Source organism: Chiroxiphia lanceolata, chromosome 1, assembly GCF_009829145.1.
Source record: "Chiroxiphia lanceolata isolate bChiLan1 chromosome 1, bChiLan1.pri, whole genome shotgun sequence".
Lineage (NCBI taxonomy): Eukaryota > Metazoa > Chordata > Aves > Passeriformes > Pipridae > Chiroxiphia > Chiroxiphia lanceolata.
The window spans coordinates 111,613,033-111,632,987 of NC_045637.1; the positions used below are offsets into that span (position 1 = coordinate 111,613,033).

General features: G+C 37.1%; 1 protein-coding gene and 1 long non-coding RNA gene across 2 annotated transcripts in view; one reads left to right on the forward strand and one right to left on the reverse strand.

Moving 5' to 3' along the window:
- LOC116799766 overlaps positions 1-3,877 on the forward strand; it is a 21,788-nt gene extending 17,911 nt beyond the window's left edge. Inside the window, exon 4 of the long non-coding RNA XR_004361117.1 lies at positions 3,830-3,877. This is a non-coding gene — a long non-coding RNA (uncharacterized LOC116799766). The remainder of the gene's footprint in view (positions 1-3,829) is intronic.
- LOC116799752 (prostatic acid phosphatase-like) overlaps positions 1-17,843 on the reverse strand; it is a 20,375-nt gene extending 2,532 nt beyond the window's left edge. Inside the window, exons 1-10 of the mRNA XM_032713107.1 lie at positions 17,777-17,843; positions 17,363-17,480; positions 11,848-11,943; positions 9,823-9,909; positions 8,725-8,877; positions 6,039-6,137; positions 4,477-4,581; positions 3,338-3,470; positions 1,851-1,933; positions 16-122 (exon numbers count right to left, since the gene is read on the reverse strand). Coding sequence (XP_032568998.1) covers positions 16-122; positions 1,851-1,933; positions 3,338-3,470; positions 4,477-4,581; positions 6,039-6,137; positions 8,725-8,877; positions 9,823-9,909; positions 11,848-11,943; positions 17,363-17,479 — 980 coding nt within the window. The 5' untranslated portion in view covers position 17,480; positions 17,777-17,843. The remainder of the gene's footprint in view (positions 1-15; positions 123-1,850; positions 1,934-3,337; positions 3,471-4,476; positions 4,582-6,038; positions 6,138-8,724; positions 8,878-9,822; positions 9,910-11,847; positions 11,944-17,362; positions 17,481-17,776) is intronic.
- Positions 17,844-19,955: the final 2,112 nt, after the last annotated feature.

The following is a 19,955-nucleotide window of genomic DNA, read 5'->3' on the forward strand; positions in this document are numbered from 1 at the left end:
TAAGAAGATACTTGCCCGTTGCTTTCTTGGTAGAGTTCAAAAAACTGGCAAGCAGCATATGGTGGCAGTTTTCCGTTGAAAATATTGAGAGCAATCTGGAGAGCCCCAACTGTGGTGTCATGCTATTGGGGGGAAAAAAATCCATCCTTGAAAGGCAGTTAAGTCAACTAGCATTTGTGCAGAGTAATTAGACAAGAATAGAAAGGGAGTGGAAATCAAGATAAAAGAAATGCTGTATAAATTTGACCATAAAACTGTATTCAGTATATTCACCATTGGGAAAAACATGGGTTCTACAGACAGCAGGAGACATTTCCAAAGAGTTACTGCAGTATGTGTCTTACACCATCTGGCAGTATTTTGGAGATGGGGATACAGAGGGAAAGCAAGATGTGGTCTCAGTAATAAATCTAGTTTTTCAGTGCATTTTGCTACTCCTTCCTCCAGTAGAGTTTTTTGCTCCCAGGTCAGATGAAATCAGTGTAAAGTAATATATCCTACGGCATTTCAAGTAAAGATACAAGTCCTTTTCTTTAGATAGTACACCAGACAAATAGTTGCATGCAAACTGTTCTTGCTTCCACTTCAGAATTTTTTTAGTTGTTGTTCCTTCTGTTTGGACTCATACAATAAAATCTCAGTTGGCTTCTACTTTTATGAACCAATTGCCCATCCACCTGTAGTCTCTTCCTCTCCCCATTATCCCTCCTCTTGCAGGGATAGCAGGAGCAGGAGCTGAAGGAAGGAAGTCACAACACTTTGATGCATAAATGTTGTAAGCATCTTTATATACGTATCTGCTAGGCCTATTTATATTATAGTCTAGCATCTATGTTTTAATTATTTTTCATGTTCTGGAACCTTCTAGAATGATCAATTTCAAAAATAACAGTCTACTTGTACTCAAGATATTAAAGCAGAAGTGAAAAATCTGGATACATTTCTTTTTCCTTTTCAAAAAGAGTGTGGTATTGCTGGAAATCATGTAGAAAGGACAGCAAGAAAGATTTAAGGTATCAAGTGGTTTCTATATGAGGAAAGATTAAATAGGATGAGACTGTCTCAGAAAAGGAAAGATGGAAGAGGTGTGACAGAAAATATTAAATTCATGAGTGACCCAGAAAAAGTGAATAAAGATTGACTATTTCCTGTTTCTCAACATATAAATGCTAGGAAGGACCTAAATCAGTACTTTTTTACTTTAACACACAAGTCATTGTCACAGGATGTTGCAGAGGCCAAGAGTATAAATGCATTTAAAAAGTGATAATATAAGTTGATAGAAGAATGTCTATCAAGAGCTATTAAACACAGAGACACAGATTCTACCTCAGGCAGTCCCTAAGCCACAGATTGCCTGGAACCTTTTATCACTCTGTGCTGGCATTATTTTCACATTCATCCGTGCCTTTGGCCCTTGTTAAAGACAGAATAATGAATGAGCTAAGTGGATCTTGCTCTGACCCAAGTGGCTCTTTTAACCCTCTAAAATAAATAAAATAATAACAATTAAAAAAAGAAAAACACAAAGGAGAGGTTTGGAGGTACAGCTGAAGTTCTGCTATGTGCCACTACCTCTGGAGCACTTAAGGAAAAATAAACCATTAAATCATAGGAAAACTGAATCATAAAATGCATAGTTTTCTTTGCCAAGTATAGTTTGACTTAAACTGAGATGAGAGCCATGCTTATGCTGTGTTTTTGTACTGAGTGGTGTTCAGCTTATTAGCTGAATTAAACTGTATTATATTATTCTTTCACTTAACTTACAGGGAAACACCGATTATTCTCTTTAAGGGTCTTTTACTGGTAAAATCAAAGCAAGATCTATTAAAGATGAAAATACTCACTGCAGAGTAGACCTCCATTTTTCTTGGTTTTGAAGAATTGGCAGCTTGTTTAATACTATTTAAAATAATATTCACAAGGACACCTTTAAAAGATAGGAAGAAGAAAATGAAGGTATAACATTTGCATAGAAACAAAAAAAGTGAAAGGTTATGAGGTTCAAATATGACATCTACTCAGGCCCCATACTTATTTTTTTAGCTTACTACAATTTCATAACTAGAGAGAAAGTATTACAGAGGTAAAATAGATGATTCTTATTCGAGGTCAAGGGAAGAGACAGGATTCACAGGAAATCATCTAGAACTATCCTAAGAACTGGGGCTAATGACACTTCCAGTTCTGTTATGCTGAGATCTCCTCTCCATCCTTTTTTGTCTGTTTCTAGTGTTGCAATAATGAGAACTGTGCTAGTCTCTTCCTCTCTACATTCTGAAGAAATATTTTAACTATTTATTTCCAACAAGTTACACAGTATCAATTCTCATTTTTTTCCAAAGCTCTTTTGTAGTCCCTCTCCGGACCAGAGACATTCTAAAGCCAAAGGGATAAGAGCAGCAGAAATTCCCTGTAGCACAATTTGTATCATTCTAAGGAAAGGGGACATAACTGGCATACATGTGAATACTCCTAGATAAATAGTCCTGACCAGATTATATGGTCATCTGCCAGCTAGTGGGCTTTAATGCCAGTTCGAGCCTGTAATTACTGTATGGCTGGATCCAGAGATCTATATATGCCTGGACAATGAGTCTGCTAATAATTCTTTACCTAGAGCTAGACTGCACAGTACATGTATTAGAAAGCCTAGCCCCAAATGTTCCAGCCTGCAGATATTAAAGCTCAATTGTTTGCATTTCCTGCTCATGGACACCTGGGGATCATGTGACAAACTCCTGAATTGTTTCCTGAAGCAGTGTCAGAATATGCATAGCCTATGCACCCCTGTTTTGGAGCTAAGCAGTTGTCGCAGTTCTTGCAGTATAGACATAAGTGGAATCTCTCATCTTCTCTGCTGATCAGACTGTTTTGGAGAAGCTTTGTATCGGTCACTCAGAGGGCTACCAATGTGTTGCCAAGGTTTTGGCACAATATATAACCAGCACATCAAAGGAAAAAACAAAGAACTGGAAACAATTAGGATAAATGTTGGAGAAGCAGAACTTAATCTAACCTACTATAAGATCAGTAATGGTTTTACCCATGAGGGCCTGATTTTTTTCCTTTATATTTCTATAGTATTTCTTAAAATTCTAATCTCTTAAAAAATCTGGAATAACAAAAGACAGAAGTTTTTACACCTTGTTGCAATATCTCATCCATGTAAGTGGCAGTGTTCAGCACATATTTTAATGCTTAATATGGCATCCAATCTCCATAGTTTCAAATGAAGGTTCTGTGTGAATAATTTTGCATGAGTGACAGGATGTTGCTTTTTGTTATAAGCATTGTCTCCTCCTTTCTGAGAACTATGCATTTTTTTATTTACCTCCTTGTAGTCGTGATTTCTCTTCTGTTTTATAAAGCCCAAATAGTGATAATAAGGACAATTCTGCCAGTTTTTCCATCTTGTCAATTACATCTTTGGTGGCCCATACAGGGAGAGTGTAATTGTGAATACCCTAGTGATAAAGGAAAACAAAATAATGTTTATAATTCACTGGTTTCCATCATCCTATTGCCTAGGCTCACACTGCTAAGTTTAGACTCTCTAAGGCTGTCCTGCAATGCTTTGCCCAGTGTGGTTTTACTCCCCAGCATGCCCTGAAATGCACTTTGTGGGGGTGGACATCAAACTGAAGTGGGTGTACAGGAAAAGCAGAAGCACCTGTGTGAAGGGTATTCTTTGTAGGTATAATGTCTTCTTGCTATAGAGATATATGTTTTTGGTGGGAAGTATCGCGGGCGTATATCTTGTCCTCTTCCTTTCCTCTGGGTCTTCAGGTTATACGTCTCTAATTTTTTCTACCTTTCCATACAGTTGTCCAGATACCAGTTCTATCACTGACCAATTACAGACAAGTGTCACGTAAGAGTGACAGTGTCTTATTTCATTTAATATCCTCAGTGTGTGGAGGATATGTTCAAAAGGCTTCATGTGCTGCTGGTAATGACTGGGGCTGAATGGAATCCATTCTTATGATCAGTCTGATTTTTTTCACTGGTAGCAATCATCAACTCAAAAATTTTCAACTGCTGGATCTTGATCTTATCTCTCATGTTCAAAATCTAAGTTTTTTATGTTTACCTGTTGATAGGTTAAGGCTGATAATTTCATTTCTCTGTTAAAAATCACAAATATATCATAGGCAGCATGCTCAAATAATTCTCTTGCATGATATTGGGAAGGAAAAAAGGAAATAATGGGAATGAATTTTGGTATCTGTTCTTCGGGATAAAACATGAAATGGAAAGAACAGTTTCCCAAGCTGTAAACCATGTTTTTGGTTATCTGATGCCAAAGTACTAAATTATAACTTATATTCAAATATATATATATAAACAAAACCAAAAAAGCAGATCCAGAAGAGAAGGCAACTCATTCCTGTGAAAACACTTTGTCATGGTGCAATTGAAACCTAGCATTAAAGTTATATTCTTCCCCAGCATCTATTGACTTATTATTACCTCACAATGTAGAGTATCATATGTATTCCAGAGCTGGAAATTATCCAGTATTTTAAGATTGTTTAGTTCAAGTCCTGTGTTAACAGCCATTGTTTGTATAAAATCCTGGGGGGAAGAGTGAAGAGTATACAACAAATATTCAATACATATGGAACATATATGCATATAGATCCGTTAACGCCTGGCATCACAATAATGTTTAATTTTTCACAAGTGAAACCCCTGTAGCAGAAGATTCTGGTTGCAGTTTTCATTTTGTAACTTCTCAAGGTACTGGTCTATGTTTCAGAGGTTGTTTTTCTTGGATAAGTTTGGTGTGCTCTCCGTCACACTCTTCTCTCCCTCTTCTGACTGCTCCAAGAAGCTACCTCAGTCACCTCAAGCCTTCAGATATAAGGAAGAGGAAGGTACTAAGGGAAAAGGAACATGAGAAAAAAGATGAGGAGAAAATACAGAAATGAAAAGAGGTGAGGCAAAAAGAAACTGGAAAGGAAAGTGGGTTTTACTTCTGCCATTGAAGAAGAGTTGAATATCTAATAGTTCTGAATATCTAATAGTTCCACAACAATTCCCATAGGGATTCTTTTTATGTGATACCACAGAAGAATAAAGGGATACCTTAATATCCCTTATTCCCATGTTACCCGTTCATACTATTAGCTGAGATAGAGGATAGTTATGAAGTCATAGTTCACCACCCGCTGCAGGTGAGTGAGGCTGACCAGAATAGCTGAGCTAGGGGAAAGTTAGAAATAAACCAAAAAAAGAAAAATACTGGATTTAGCCCAAGCAGTAAGCCTGAAGTGACTTCGAGTATAGTCAGGGTATGAGGACCTGAGACCCCTGCTTTATTTGTGCAGTCATACCATTACAAGGTGCAATGGTAGGCAAACAAGAGAGCAGCAGTAACCACGATCTAGAGCAGTTATCATCCACATGAACATGGTTGCTTGAGGCAAGTATACCATCCATGTACCTATATCCTGCTGCAGCACTGGAATGGAAAACTTTGAATCTCTGACTGTGAAGATTTGTGTCAGGGCCAAAACAGAAGCATGTTTTGTGATGGATCCAAAATGCATTCAGAGAAATTTACATAAATCAGTGTTCTCCTGGTTAGGGTTGCTTTAGTTCTCTGCTGTAGTGCCAACTTCAGAAAGTCAGAGCAGGAAAGCATAAACCTTTCCAAGTTTCAGATTTCTCAGATGTTTTAGAATTAGTTTTGTGCTACCCTGTAAAATTAGAAATTGCTGCATCCAGAAATTTCTCTTCCGCACAGATAATTGAATTCTAAGTAGTCTCAGAAAATTAATATTAAATTCACATTTTAAAAGATTAATGTAGAAAAGTGTGAGAAATATATAACGTATCAAACATACTTTTTGATCCTATTGGCCTAAATTTCTGATTGTAAGAGTCCTTGGGATTTTAATTTTTTTTAATATATTTTTGCATTTTAGCAAAAGGAAACAATGCAATTCCATAATTTCTGAATCTTAGTTACTTTCCTTCTTCTCATTTACTTTTTATTTCCTTCTTATTTTCTTTTTATTTTGTCTTACCATGTATGGTTGTATTCTATTTTGAAATTCACTGGATGTTTGTGTTTCATTCTGAAGTTCATCAAAACGGGGACAGTCAGGCAGAGGAAAGTTCAGCTTCTGAAATCAGAAAAGCAAAAGTTAGAATAGTTCTAAAATTATCAAAACCCCTTTTTTTTTTTTCTGTTGCTGAGATTGATGATGTAATATTTGTTAGACAGATCCATGGATCTGCAACAATTACTTCTTAATTGTTTCCTTGGCTACCTTATTCATGAAGTTGGTTAACATAGGCAATGGACTGTGGTAGTTTGGCTTTTCAGTGGCTACTTCTTTGGATAGCTTGATTTCCATCAGTTGAGCTTATTTTGGCAAAAAGCAATTATGTGTGTCTAGCAAGAGATGGATCAGGGTGCATGATCAGGCTACCATTTCCTCCTTAATTTCTGAATCCCCCCAGATGCAACTTGACTCCACCTGGTCCTGGAACCTGAACTGCTTTTGCATCTACACATCCTGCTCTCGTCTCTGGAGATAAGTGGATCATGGTAAGCATTTTAAGTACCACTTAGTGGACAGAACTCCAAACAAGGGTGACAAATAAATTGTACTCCTGAAATCTCAAAAAGCTATGAGCCTAATGGCTCTATTCTTATTTAGGGATACGGTTCACTTTTAATAACTCCAAGTGTATGCATTACAGGGTTACCTGATAGTACATATTTGATTTGAACCACGTGTAAATACATGCATTCTTCAAACACTGTGCTCTAGCCAATATGGATTATACCAATTACAGAAAGACAAATGATACGTGATCCAGCATGAAGTGTCAGTAAAAAGTCATGATGAGCAAAACAAGCTCGTACTGGTTCAGCACTTTATGTCACAACATTAGAGGATTTTTGTCCCAGCACTAATATTAGCCTATAACCATACAAATCATGACAAGGAACTGACTTAATATACAGTGGAGAAAATAACTTCTATATCTATGGCTTATGTATGTGCAAGAGTGTTTACTCTGTCTTGGGGTGAGCATTAACAGACTGCACGTCTCTTTTCTCTTTGGTTAATCAACGTGAAGTTTGCAGTAGCCACTGACTCTAGCCCATTTTCAATTGGGCATATTTCCAAGAGTACAATTTTTCTGTAACAGCGGCACACTAGAGAATGAAGGCTCAAAGTTGCAATATGAATCTGGGGAATGTTGTTTAATTACACAATAACAAATGTTTCTCTTGCGGCATGGCTTAATTATCCCTCTCTAGGGGTTATTAATTAAGCCACTCCCTTTGACTTCATTAAGCATTACTCAGTACTGTTGCCTGTCAAGTCTTGATAGATCTCAGTGGCTTAAAAATAAACTGTGATTACCTTTTTTTACAAGACTGTACTTGGCCTCAATTTCCCACTTTGTGTTGCTTGGGGCTTGAAAATGCCTTCAAACATCTGCTTGGTTTAACAAGGGAACAATGTTTTTTCCAGGTGATTTGCATATATAACAGGAATTTTGAGTTGCTGCAGAGGTGTGATTCAGTGAAACATCAATACCCACTCGGAGCAGCCGCACAAACAATGAGGTACTAGAGACTCCTACAAATGAGCTTGCCTTCTTCAAACGGGTCATTACATTGCATTGTGATTCCCCTAAGGGCTTTGAGGTATTGTTTGGGCAAAGCCCTGACCACTTGGATGTTTTTCTGGTCTGCTGGTGAAAGAACTTCCCCTGGTGTCCCACATTTAAATGGCAGTGACAGCATTCTTTTCTGTTGAGGAACAGGGCTAAATTTCTAGCTGAATCACATTGTGCCTAATCCAGTTTGTGGAAACCCTTTCACTCTGTACCTGCTTTCAAGCATGGTCTCAAAGAATGGAGGAATACCAAAGGGAGTCAGGTGTGGCCACCTCCTGATGATAGAGTCTATTCTCTGATGTTGGTGACAGGCAGTTATTTAATAGGGGATTTGTATAAATGTCCTTAAAGTCAAATTCTGTCCTCAAAGGCAGAAGAAAATTAGGCTTTCTGTCATTACATTCAATAGCTTTTCATCCTTGTTGGACGCACTGTTCCTTACACAGTCCTTGTCACAAGAACAAGTGAAATTAAAATGTAAACATGAGTCAGCCAGAGAGAGCTACGCAAAGTAAAACTTCTACAGGACCTATTATTCAGGTGGGTCTGCTCTTATGATATGCAAGAGAAGTGCTAGGATTTCATTAAATGTTTCTATAGTACTGAGCATAAAAGGACCCTTCTCTTTAATTAGAGTGCCTAAGTGCTACTAGAATAGGAAGGTGTAATTGTGAGGTCATTACAGTGGCTGGATAAAATTCATTTCCTTGAATAAACTATGAAACAAACTTGCCAAAGAGAGGATTGGTGCTTAGAAAAGCATTTGTTTCTTGGAAAGGTTTAGGGCATCTTCCCTAGCATACTGTCCGAAAGTGTTCTGGTCAAGAGAAGTGTGCTTTGAAGAAAATGGTAGTGCGTATGACGGTTGAGGTATTCTGCAACTACAGAAGGAGGATTTTCATGTAGCTACTACAATTGACCTGTGATATACTTGTCAGCCAGTAGCTTCATTTGATATTTTCTACTAGATTGAACTCAAAAAGCATAGAAAATATGTTTTAGCTATTTCCATTTTTTCTCTTTTTTGCTTCTGTGTAAGTTTAAGACATTATAGGAAGCAACAGTACTCACCCGCTCTGTTGATTTTTGAAAAATGTGAACTGGAATGGGTTGCCAGAGAAGCTCAGGGTTCCAAATTTGGCTGCTAGTTGGTGGAAAGAGGCCAGAAAGGTACGACTGGGCACTCATAATGGTGCGATCATAATCTGTACTTTGGATGTAAAACTGAAGATAGAATGGCAAAGAGTTAAAGATAAAATAGAAGCTATAAAAATAATAGGGAAATTTTACCCAACTCATGAATCCTGGCTTCTTGTTTTCGGTGTTAGGTTTTTGCATAAAGTCAAAACAGTGAAACCATAACTCAGCTTTCTGGGGCCTTACTTCAGTTTCATAAATGGAATTGCCAAGGCATCTTTTAATTTGGAATCTAACCCTCAGATTGAACTGAGAGAATAAGAAAGCATGATTTAAAAGAAGGAAGCTCTCCATCTTTTGATATTCAGAAGAGCATTGATACATATGGACATGGTGCTCAGGGACATAGTTTAGTGGTGAACTTGGCAGTGTTAGGTTAACAGTTGGACATGATAATCATAAAGATCTTTTCCCACCTAAGTGGTTCCATAATCTATCAGCTATACCACAGGAATGTTAAGGCACTTAAAATCATAAACTTCTCTTGGAAGCTTGGCAAAGTTATAGTCTTTCATACCTTCCCATCAATGCATCCCTAATATATAGACCAAAATGGTAGTGGTATCTTCCCCACAATGGATCTGTACTGTATGCTAAAAATATCAAAAGAACTATGAGACCTCTGTTTTACAGGATGAAGTATGTGAGCATGGCCCATTGCATGACTGAATAGGCATTCATTTTTCAACAGGGTAGAACAATTTGGAGTCACTGTATAAATTCCCAATTCGTTTGGTGGTGTGGAGCTGTTCAGTTCAGGAAAATTTGGCTGTGAGAGACCCAAACTGAATGTAGGAGCTGAAAGTTAGATTTTAGTCTGTGTTTAAACCTTGACATAAAAGTCTGACTTCCAAAAATGTTCTTCTATTACCTCAATTTTTCCATTAATAAAATGAGTATGATGATGTGCTTTTATAAATCCACAGTTCTGCTATGCCAGAGAAATGTGCTCCAGACAGTTCCGCTATATACCTCTTGCCGGTTGTATGTGCTGTTCAAGAAGGTGGAATATCGTTTCCGCATGTACTGTCCGAGTTCAAACAGCTGCTGCATTCCAGTCTACGAGGCAAGCATACAGGTGACTATTAGATTAAGGTGACTGGAGAATCTTAATGTAGAAGTTTCTTTTCTGTTTTCTTTTTTATGTGTGTGTGCGCCTTCAGTTTTTAAGTAATCATTAAGTGTATAATGTACGGTTGCTGTGGTTTAACCCCAGCTGGCAACTAAGCGCCAGTCAGCTGCTCATTCACTCTCCCATAGTGAAATAAGAGAGAGAATCAGGAGAGTAAAAGTGAGAAAACACAAAGGTTGAAGTAAAAGAGTGCTTTACATGCAAAGTAAAAGCCACACATGCAAGCAAAGCAAAATAAGGAATTTGTTGACCGCTTGCCATGGACAGAGAGCTCTTCAGCCTCCAGGAAAGTGTCTTGGGAAGACAAACACCATAAGACTGAATGTTTACTCCCATTCCTTCTTCTTCCTCCAGCTTTATTTGCTGAGCATGGCACCATATGGTATGGAATATCCCTTGGTCGCAGGGGGGCAGCTGTCCTGTCTGTATATCCTCCCAACTTCTTGTGCACCCCCAGCCAAACTCACTGTCAGGGTGGTACAAGCAGAAAAGGCTTTGACTCTGTGTAAGCCCTGCTCAGCAGTAACAAAAACATCCCCGTGTTATCACCACTGTTTTCAGCACAAATCCAAAACAGAGCTCCATACTAGCTACTGTGAGGAAAATTAACGCTCTTCAGGCAAAACCAGCACAACTGTGTATGTTGTAGATGATCTAGCATTTTTAACAGAAATACCCATTTATATCTGTGAAAAAAATTATGTATTCTGAACTGCTAAGACTAGAAAGGCGCTGCACCTAATTCTATACAAATACAATTTCCACAGTGCTGTAAGTCTGTAGGTGCTAAGTGATAATGTATGTCACTTAGTGACAGCTGAGAAAGGATGACTGACAACCTAGTATTCATCATTGTCATTGCTCTGCTGTTTGATCAACCTGATAAATTTGTGGCTTACACTTCATGCTTGAAGTAACGTTCTTCCGTCTTTGTCTTGGTGTGCCTGCAGTTGTCTTAGATTGCACACTGTCTTTTCTGTTACTCATTTCTAAAACCTGAGATGAACTTTTAAATTTTTAGCTGTCAGAGAAGTACATTCTTACTACTGTTACTAAAAAGAAAATAAAATACCAAAAATGTCTGAAAAAGTCTATGCCAAGCAGAAAAATTAGTTCCTCTTACTACATAAGCTATGTACCTGAGGATAGTAATGTGTTGAGTGTCTTAATTTTACAAATCTTTTAAGTCTCCCTTCAAACATTAAATGCTGACCTATCTCTGTTTCATGCTTCTGCATCATGACAAAGTGTTATTAGGAAATGCATTGGCCTCTCTTTGCTCCAGAACTTCATATGTCAAATACAGTTAAAGAGCTAAGGCTCGATGTTGAAATGCCACAGCAAGAAGTAGGTTCAGTGCATCCTAGTGAAACTCTGGACTGCAGGAAGCCTTGTTAGAAGACATACTGTCCCCAGAAGCAACCTTAGGTCCTGCAAGTCTTCCCTTGTTTTGTGAGATGGTAGTTTTCAGTCCAATGCTGAGATGTGGACTCATCACTTGACCTGGTGCGCTGGTGTCTTTCTCTTACCCTCTCATAGGACCCGGTGCTTAATGGTCACTAGAACTTCATCAGTGTTGAGAGTACAACATTAAATGGCAGTTAAACTTGCCATTAACTTGAATGCAGGCACACTGTCAAAAAGCTCTTGCTTTTAGGAAGGTAGTTGTAAACCTATGATGAACAAGATTTCAGTTTAACAGTAGCTGGATGAATAACATTACAAAAATGTTTATGAATTATGGGGTATCGCTAATACCAACTATCAGCACTTGGGATTTGCTAATGTTTTTGAGATGCATAAAAAAATCTTCCCACTTCCTATTTTATTAGCATATATAAATTCTTCTAAGAAAGTTGACATACCTTGGTGAGTTGTCCAAATCCCTGGGGCCATTCGCTTTCTTTGTGTAGATCAGTTGGAAAGTTTACAATTGGTGTTCGGTCACCATGTCGAAAAACCTAACAGTATTACCAATAAAAAAACCCTTAGTTTAATGCTATTAACATTCCTTTCTTATCTAACTAGAAGTCAAGCATATATTATACTTCCAGTACCATTTTTCAAATGAAAATATTAGAGAGTCTGCAGACTAGTCAAGTAGGATTGGAGTACATTCTTTACATTCAAAAATATGTATAATTATATAGGAATTAAGTGGGCATAAGCCCGATGATTCTTCCTCCTAGAACATAAAATTAATCACCAAAGATGTTAGTGCTGGGCTTACATTCATAGCTAGGTATCTAGACAGGAAATCTGAAAGGAAATGCTGGAATACACATTCATAGGGCTCCAGACAACCTTCCAGAATGCCGACCCAACTATTGCAAAAGTTACCTTTGCTTGTCAATGTTCCCATAACCAAACTCATTCCCGACTTAGCAGAATAAAATGACAATGTAGAATCATGATATATTTGTTCATAAAAGGACATTTGTTCCCTGGTACCTCAGTGGTATATAAGTTTTTCGTAATTATTACTCTCCACTGCCTCATTAAGCCACATCATTCTTACCCAAACATCAGAGACGGTTGTACAGGCTAGTTAGTTTGCCACTCCCACTGGGAGGTGTTTCATGTTTATATTTTTCAAACTAAACACCAGCAGTGTGGCTTAATGTTTTAATTACAGCATACCCCCTTTCCATCAGCCTTCTGTACTGAAGCGCACAAACCTGTGCCAGAGCAGGTACTTCAGAGATGGAAAATACTGTCCATTAAAGGCAAATATAATTGGATTTCTCCCTCTGTTCGTTTTCTGCAGTAGACAGCAAAGTTTGCTAGAGTACGTGTTACCATTAGAACCATCTAGAATACTGCTTATTATTTTTTTGTTTTGCTAGTTGAATTTCACTGAAGATGTGGCCAACCTGAAATGAATATTTTGCAGCAAACCAAGCAGTGTTTTTCATTATCATCAACAACATGTTGGTCAACATGAAATTGCATCATTTCAGGAAAAGAGCTCCACGCCTTTTTTTTTCTGAGTTCAAGAACAGGAAAATAGTCCATAAAATCTTTCTTTTCTTTTTGGTTTTTTTTTTTTTGCTTCTCCATGCAATTTTAAATTCCCTATATATCTCCCTTCTTACTAATTTGGAATCTCAATTGGTTAGTTATAACCATTTCTCAGTGCACCTCTGTTGAAGAGGAGAATAAGTGAAGAGCTGCATTGTCTGGTGACTGATTCAGTTGCATGCAAAAAAAACAAGTGAGAAGGACTTTTGTGCCCCTGATTATTTCCTTGGTGTTTTGACATACTGACATACATCAGTGTAAAATAGGATTCATTAGTTTCTCTGGACAAGCTAGTGCCTCTTGTAAGGAATGAAGGTTAAATTCCCAATTTCAAGGTAGCTGCATCCTCTTGTTAAATTATCCAACTTCACAGAAAAGCATTTTTAGGGGTAACTGACAGGTGCTCAAACTGACTGACATATTTAAATGACTATTTTTTTAGGCAATATTTAAAAATGGATCATCACTTGGCCAATAAATATGCCCTTTTTACTAGTGAAAAGTTACTGAAAATGTGTTAGATTTTAAATACTGCTTTGTGATATTTATACTTCATGTATGACATAACCCTCAGCGTGTATTTCACTGTCACAACAGTCAACCCCTAAAAACTTTCAATAAGCCAGAACAGAGCAGCATTTTACCTGAACAGAGACTAGCATGCAGGAGAGATCAAGATCTAAAGATATTCAAATATATTTGGGAGCAGGAGATGTAATGAAAATTATTTTCTTTCTTTGTAACCTTAGGAAATTGAAGCAGTGGAGGGTCTGCTCTTCTGAAAAGCAGCACAGCTTCTTTTAGTTCACATAAAATAGGAATGAGTTCAGTTCCTTGTTTATATTTCTTCACCTTAATTTCACAGTGACATATGAATATGACATGAACACTAAGTTGGAAGTATCAAGGGGGAAACAAATACTTCTAAGAGCAAAAGCCTGTTTTTAGGAATTGAAGGATGAAACTTCTCAGGCTACTGATTTTTTTTTGTGCTCAAACCTCCTTCTTGCTTACTACTTTTGAAAATGACCTTGCTTCAGCTGCAGTTGCAAATGAAACAATGACCTTATGAACAAACACTTAACCTAAAAGACTAACTTGTTCACTCATTGCTACCTTTTAGGAGACTTTTTTTTTACATTTAAAACTCTAATAGGAGCTTGTATATTGGAAGTTTTTGTTTTTCATTAGAAGACCTGATAGTGTTGGAAAAAAAAGTGTATCCCCACAAATCTTGTCTTGCTCATCAATATATACTTCTCAACACTTATGATTTCAACTTTGTTAAAAAGGAGTTGATGCTTTAAATTAATCTAAAAATAGGTGTGCTGCAGCATTTATTACTCCCAGCCTCCAGATTACATTCCTGACCTTTCAGAAGACACAGAACATGGCAGAATGAGGGAAAAGGAGAAAGGAGGCATCATAAAAGGTGAAAAGACATTAGAAATCAAGAAGGAAGGGAGGACAAGGAGAATATACACAAAAATATGCACAAGAATACACATAAGGAGAAAATACACAAGCAGACCTGTTTGGGATATTCATTTCAGCAGTCCTTTCTGAAGCACTTTACCTCAGTTCTCAAAAGCAATAGGTACACAGTTATCCAATACCTCTCTTTCAACTCTGATACTGCTTGAACCTGATCTGGTGTCTAAGTTCACCCAGTCACTCTTTGCAACTTTAGGAGGGTGATCACATCAGATCAAAATGGTCACATGACTGAGACTTTGGCCAGCATTTGCTTCCATTGTTGCCAGGTGAAAAATCATATTGGAGAAAAACTGTTGAGAGGGTGAGCTGAGAATATGGCATGTATAGTATACATAACATATTCATTCAGAAATGCCATGAATTACAGTGAATTATCTGTCTCTGAGTAATAGTGAGCTTCTTACAGACAATTTTATTGACAGACTCAGCTTCAAACAAAAAAATTTCTTACTTTGAAGCCAGCAATAGGAATGAAGACACAAGAGTGAAGCGGAAATATCGTGCTGTCAGTTCAGGGAAACGGTAGATGCAGAAGTACTGAGCATGTTTAGTCAAGGTTTCAGATGGCTTGGTTTGATTAGACAAATCATGCTCAGAGATAAGATGCTCAGTAAACACTTTCTATCCTGACTTACGAGAAGAAAGACATGATGAAATCACAGTACCTCAGAAGCCACACCTCTTTGCATGCATGACAGGTGAAATGAGAGCATGTGTGGAGACAGAAGTTACAAGTCAGGACTTCTTTATGCAGAGGCAATAAAACAGTATTTCATTTCTACTTGGTTACCTGATTGTCCTACATATTTCCTGTTTTCTTCTGTCTGGTTTAAATTCAGTGCACAAGAATTATGGTGAAGGCTAATGATTACATGTGAGAAAGAAAATTTAAAAAGCATTTTGATAAATTGGCTTGAATTAGAGCTTTTCACACAAAAGGACTTGTGGCCAATAAACAAAATGCACGGAATCAGCATAAAGTTGGAAACTGTGAGGAGAGAGTGAGACATCCTCCCAGGCACAGCACAGTTCTACAAGTGAGCAAAAAGACACATTTATCTGGTTTTTTTCTCCCATGCAGATGTATTTTATATTGTGCAGCTCTGCTAAGAAAGTTTTAAAAAGTCATTATGACAATTTTCACAGTGCAGTAATACTCTCTGGTGAAAACATAGTGACTCACAGACTACAGATGGAGAATGGCTATTGAATTATGTCAGAAAGATGCCTTTTAGACTTACCTTGATGGTAGCCATACCCTTGTTATATCCCATTATACAAGTGATATGTTCTGGGCCAATTCCTATCCTATTTATTTATGCTAGCAACTCTGCTCCCATGAAAATTCAGTGAGTTCAGAAGGCAAATTTCAACTGAGCACACATAAGCCATGCTTTGAGAAAAAAGATGCACACTGTGATAAGATTCAACCTATTGTAACTTTTTAGGTGATTGGTCAGCCTAAGCAAATGTATCAGGGATAAAAGGAAGACAGTTTAAATGAAATTTACCTACTATTTTATTATTAATTGTGATAAGCTACCCTAAAAATAAATAGGTATTTTGGTAAGTGGCTTCATAGTTATGGTAAGCAGATGATCTTGGAAAGGAAACCTCTATCTCCATAATGGTGAACATTTCCTGTAAGTCTTTCTGCAAAACCATTCCTTGTTAGAACACAGTAACAGTTGCAATTCAATAGAAGTCTCTTTCCCTTCAAGGAGTTAATTCTCCAAGGCTTTCTGTCTGCCTGTTTTCATCTGTGTGTCCAGTTCTCCTTGTTATCATTGAAACAACATTTAAATATATTGCTATATACAGAATGTTACTGGAATTAACATTGAGTCCCTACTGTGTCAGCAGGAGTAGGACTGGTTTTTCCTGTGCGCTCTGGCCTCCCTCCAAGTTATGCATCTGTAGTGCAGCCAGTAGATAACAAAACATGAAATACTCTACCTAGAACCAGATGATATGTTTTGGACACAGCACTTCTGCCTGTTACCTGTACGTACACATAATATCTCAGATAGAGAAAGGTGGAAGGAGATCTTCAATTTCCTCTTTATAAATGCAAATTCCAATCTCCTCAACTTTGTAGAGAAAATATCACTTTAGACTATTCTATATAACTATTCTTTATCAATGTACCTCTTATTAAAAAAAAAAAAAAAAAAGAAAAAACTATGAAAAGGACTATGGTTCAACCTTCATAATCCAAAATATTACATTGAATTAATCTCTCTTCTTCCTGAGGTATTGGGGAAAGGGACATTGAAGCATTGTCTAGTTACTTTAAAATAAGAAATGGCCCAGCAAAAAAATTATTACAGTCAATTTTCAGCCTAATTGCAGTTAATGCAACATGTGTCTCAACTCTCTACATAAAAATGCCTATTTCTGTTTCTCAGTATACTGCTGTGACAATTCAGTTGTTGTGAAATGGAAAATACTTTTTTTTATGGTAACTTCTATAACATCATAAGGTTCAGCTTCCAAGCACAGAATAGGTAGGCCATAATCACCAGCTCTTGGATTATGAATTGGAATGTTAGCTAAATTAAGGAAGAATAGGCAAACATAGGCTTTGCATCTCTTAACTGCTATTCACTAGGCATCTACCACAAAGCTAACTTGTTCAGATATCTTGAAATAATGACTAGAGGTTAGGAGATGAAAATTCTTATAACTAGAGGCATTTTTATCCATCTTTAGTTAAGGTCTTTAAACTCAGTAAGCAAAAGGGCAGTAGTAGTTATTTCTAAGTTAGAAGATAGGCATAGCAGCTGCCCACCTTGTCTGATTCGACAGACATGTAAAATTCCCTGTATTCCCCACAACAAAATAGAGAACAAAACTACTTACTACAACCACAAACTTCAGTTCTCGTGCTGCAGTAGTCTGTTGAAGCAGAATGAGGATAAGATGAAAAGAAAAACACAGGATCCTGGACAGGTTGGGAACCTGTATCATCACACCCATCCTGGCAGAGGAGGAAAAAAGGCTTTGTAGCTCCAGCAGCTGCTCAGGCTGAACAGCTGAGATGTCAGGCTGTACTTTCAAAAGGGGTGGAACTGCCGATGGTGCGTTTCAAATGCAAGAGGAATGTTGTGTGACTACGCAACAAATTGCATTGCCCTTTGTTTTCAAATTACTGTTTACATTCTTCTTAAATCATAATTCAGTTCCTTTCTTTCTCTGATATTTTTCTCTTTTGGAGTGTAAGGACGAGGTTAAAATACAAAGGAGTTGCTAAGCATTCCTAATGTTTCAACCTACCTGTTCTGATTCCACTTCTCAGGGTTTGGAATTTTTCCAAACTCCAGCGTGGTCACGAGGATGAACTCAGAACCAAGAGCCAGGCAATACTCTTTGCTGCTCAGCTAGTTCACTTTTTGGCTTCCCTCCCCTTCTTTTTTCTTCCCTCTTCTATATTATTACTGTGAAATCAGAATAATTATTTCAGACAGCATTTCATGTAGGTTAAAATTGCCAGTCCCTTAGAAAAATAGTTGAAATCTTGCAACAAGTACGCTCTTTAAGCTCCTTACTGGGCAGCTATTTGCTCTTCAATTTGTGTATGTTGCTTTTCTTTTCCCTTGGACTATTTCTGTACTTCCCCTTTTGTAACTGCTTATATCAAGACTTTTTCAGCCTCAGATCTCTAAGACATTTCTTGTGAACAAGCCCTGGAGCTCACATTTTTATTATTACTGATTAAGAACACTCTTTCTGACAGTAGCTCACTGCCTTTGAGAAGATTGCTCAGCTTGCCTCTGCTGACTTCCTCTCTATAAAATAAGAATAATGATACTTGTAGACTTGATTTCATAAGGATTTTCTGAGTAAACTGATTCGTTTGCAGAGACCTATAAATAGAATTCTTTAAATGTTAAAAGTTTAGGTCCTTAGTGTATTGTCATTCCATTCCTGTCATACTCAAACCTGTCTCAGGGTTTCCTGTTGAGCTCTCTGCAACAGTATTCTCTACAGAAGGTTTTTACCATTTACCCCAAATTCCATCTTTAGGGCCCTAAAGCCCACTAAGCTTCAGGTGTTCTCTCCTCTGAGTTGTGTGAATGTCCTTATGTATCCACTTTGCCTGATGGATGAGTCTGGAAGGGAGGAGTACCACAGCTCCCAGACTTTCCTGTCTGTCTTCTCAGTCCATTACAAGTTTTCAGCACTTAGACTTCTTTCTTTCTCCACTGCTATGTTCTCACCCTTCTTTTTGATCTCTCCTAATATTTTTGCCTATGCAGAAGATGTAAGAGAGAAATCCATGCTTCATAAATGCATAATACTATGCCTTTCTGAAAAGAAATGCAAGATGATGATGTTCCTCTACTATTTAAAGAGTACAGATCATAAAATATACTTTCTTTAGAATACTTCAATATACCTCAAAAATCCGGGATGGAATTCCTACTTTTTTAATCTATATAGTTTTCTAGATGGGTGGTTCCTAAGCTCTTTGATCAAGGAATTCTTGTTAGCTCTCGTAATTTTTTTTTTTTCCTTTCTAAGCCCTTACCATGAAATTTTTAAGTGATTAGTTTTTTTATAAGAGTTACTGGTTTGTTGTGTTTTGTTGATGAGTGACTAAGACTACTGAAGTCGCATTATTATGGAACCCTTGTAGTGACTTCACCTTAGACATGATCTCAATCTTTTTGTAATTCTGGATGGCACCATTCAGAAATATTTGAAAATATATAACAACCACATTTTATAGAAAATCTTTGCTAACATCTCTTAAAAATTATATTTTAACCCAAGATCAAGCATATGACAAGTAGTTCTGCTTTTTGTGCTTTCACTTTTCCTTTTGGTACATAACTTTGCTAGTGAGATTATTTTATACTTGCTTTATTTAATGTAGACATTAAATAAATGTCAGCACATTCCAAAATGAAAGAATATCCCATTCATGTGCCATGGTGGTTAAGACAGGGTCCTGTAGGAATCCCATATGCAATCTGAAGGTACGTTGTTAGCATGTATTTTGTTTGGAAATTTCCTTGCTTGTCTTGAATTGTCTCCATTTCTACTGGGCATTTGGCAGCTATAAACTTGTCATATTCTGCAACAACTAAATCCTGGATCTTTTCAGAAAAAGATAATAATAATTAAATTATATATAATAAATATATATATAAATTATATTATATGTAATATAATAATAATTTAAAAGTCCTTCTTAACTCAATCTATTTACAGTTGTCCAAGCATTATAATGCAAGTTGACCTAAACAATTTGAGTCTTGTTTATGTTAATTTGGCTCATTGTCATATATTTTAATTATCAAATTATGGCATTAAGTAGAATTAACTTAAACACAATTATCCATTTTAAGTACGTGTATCTATCTTAAAGGCTTGCTGAAGCATAACTTGATTGGCTTTGAAGTGGACTGGTTGCAAAAGAACCCATGCTTTAATGTACTCAGGGGTTACC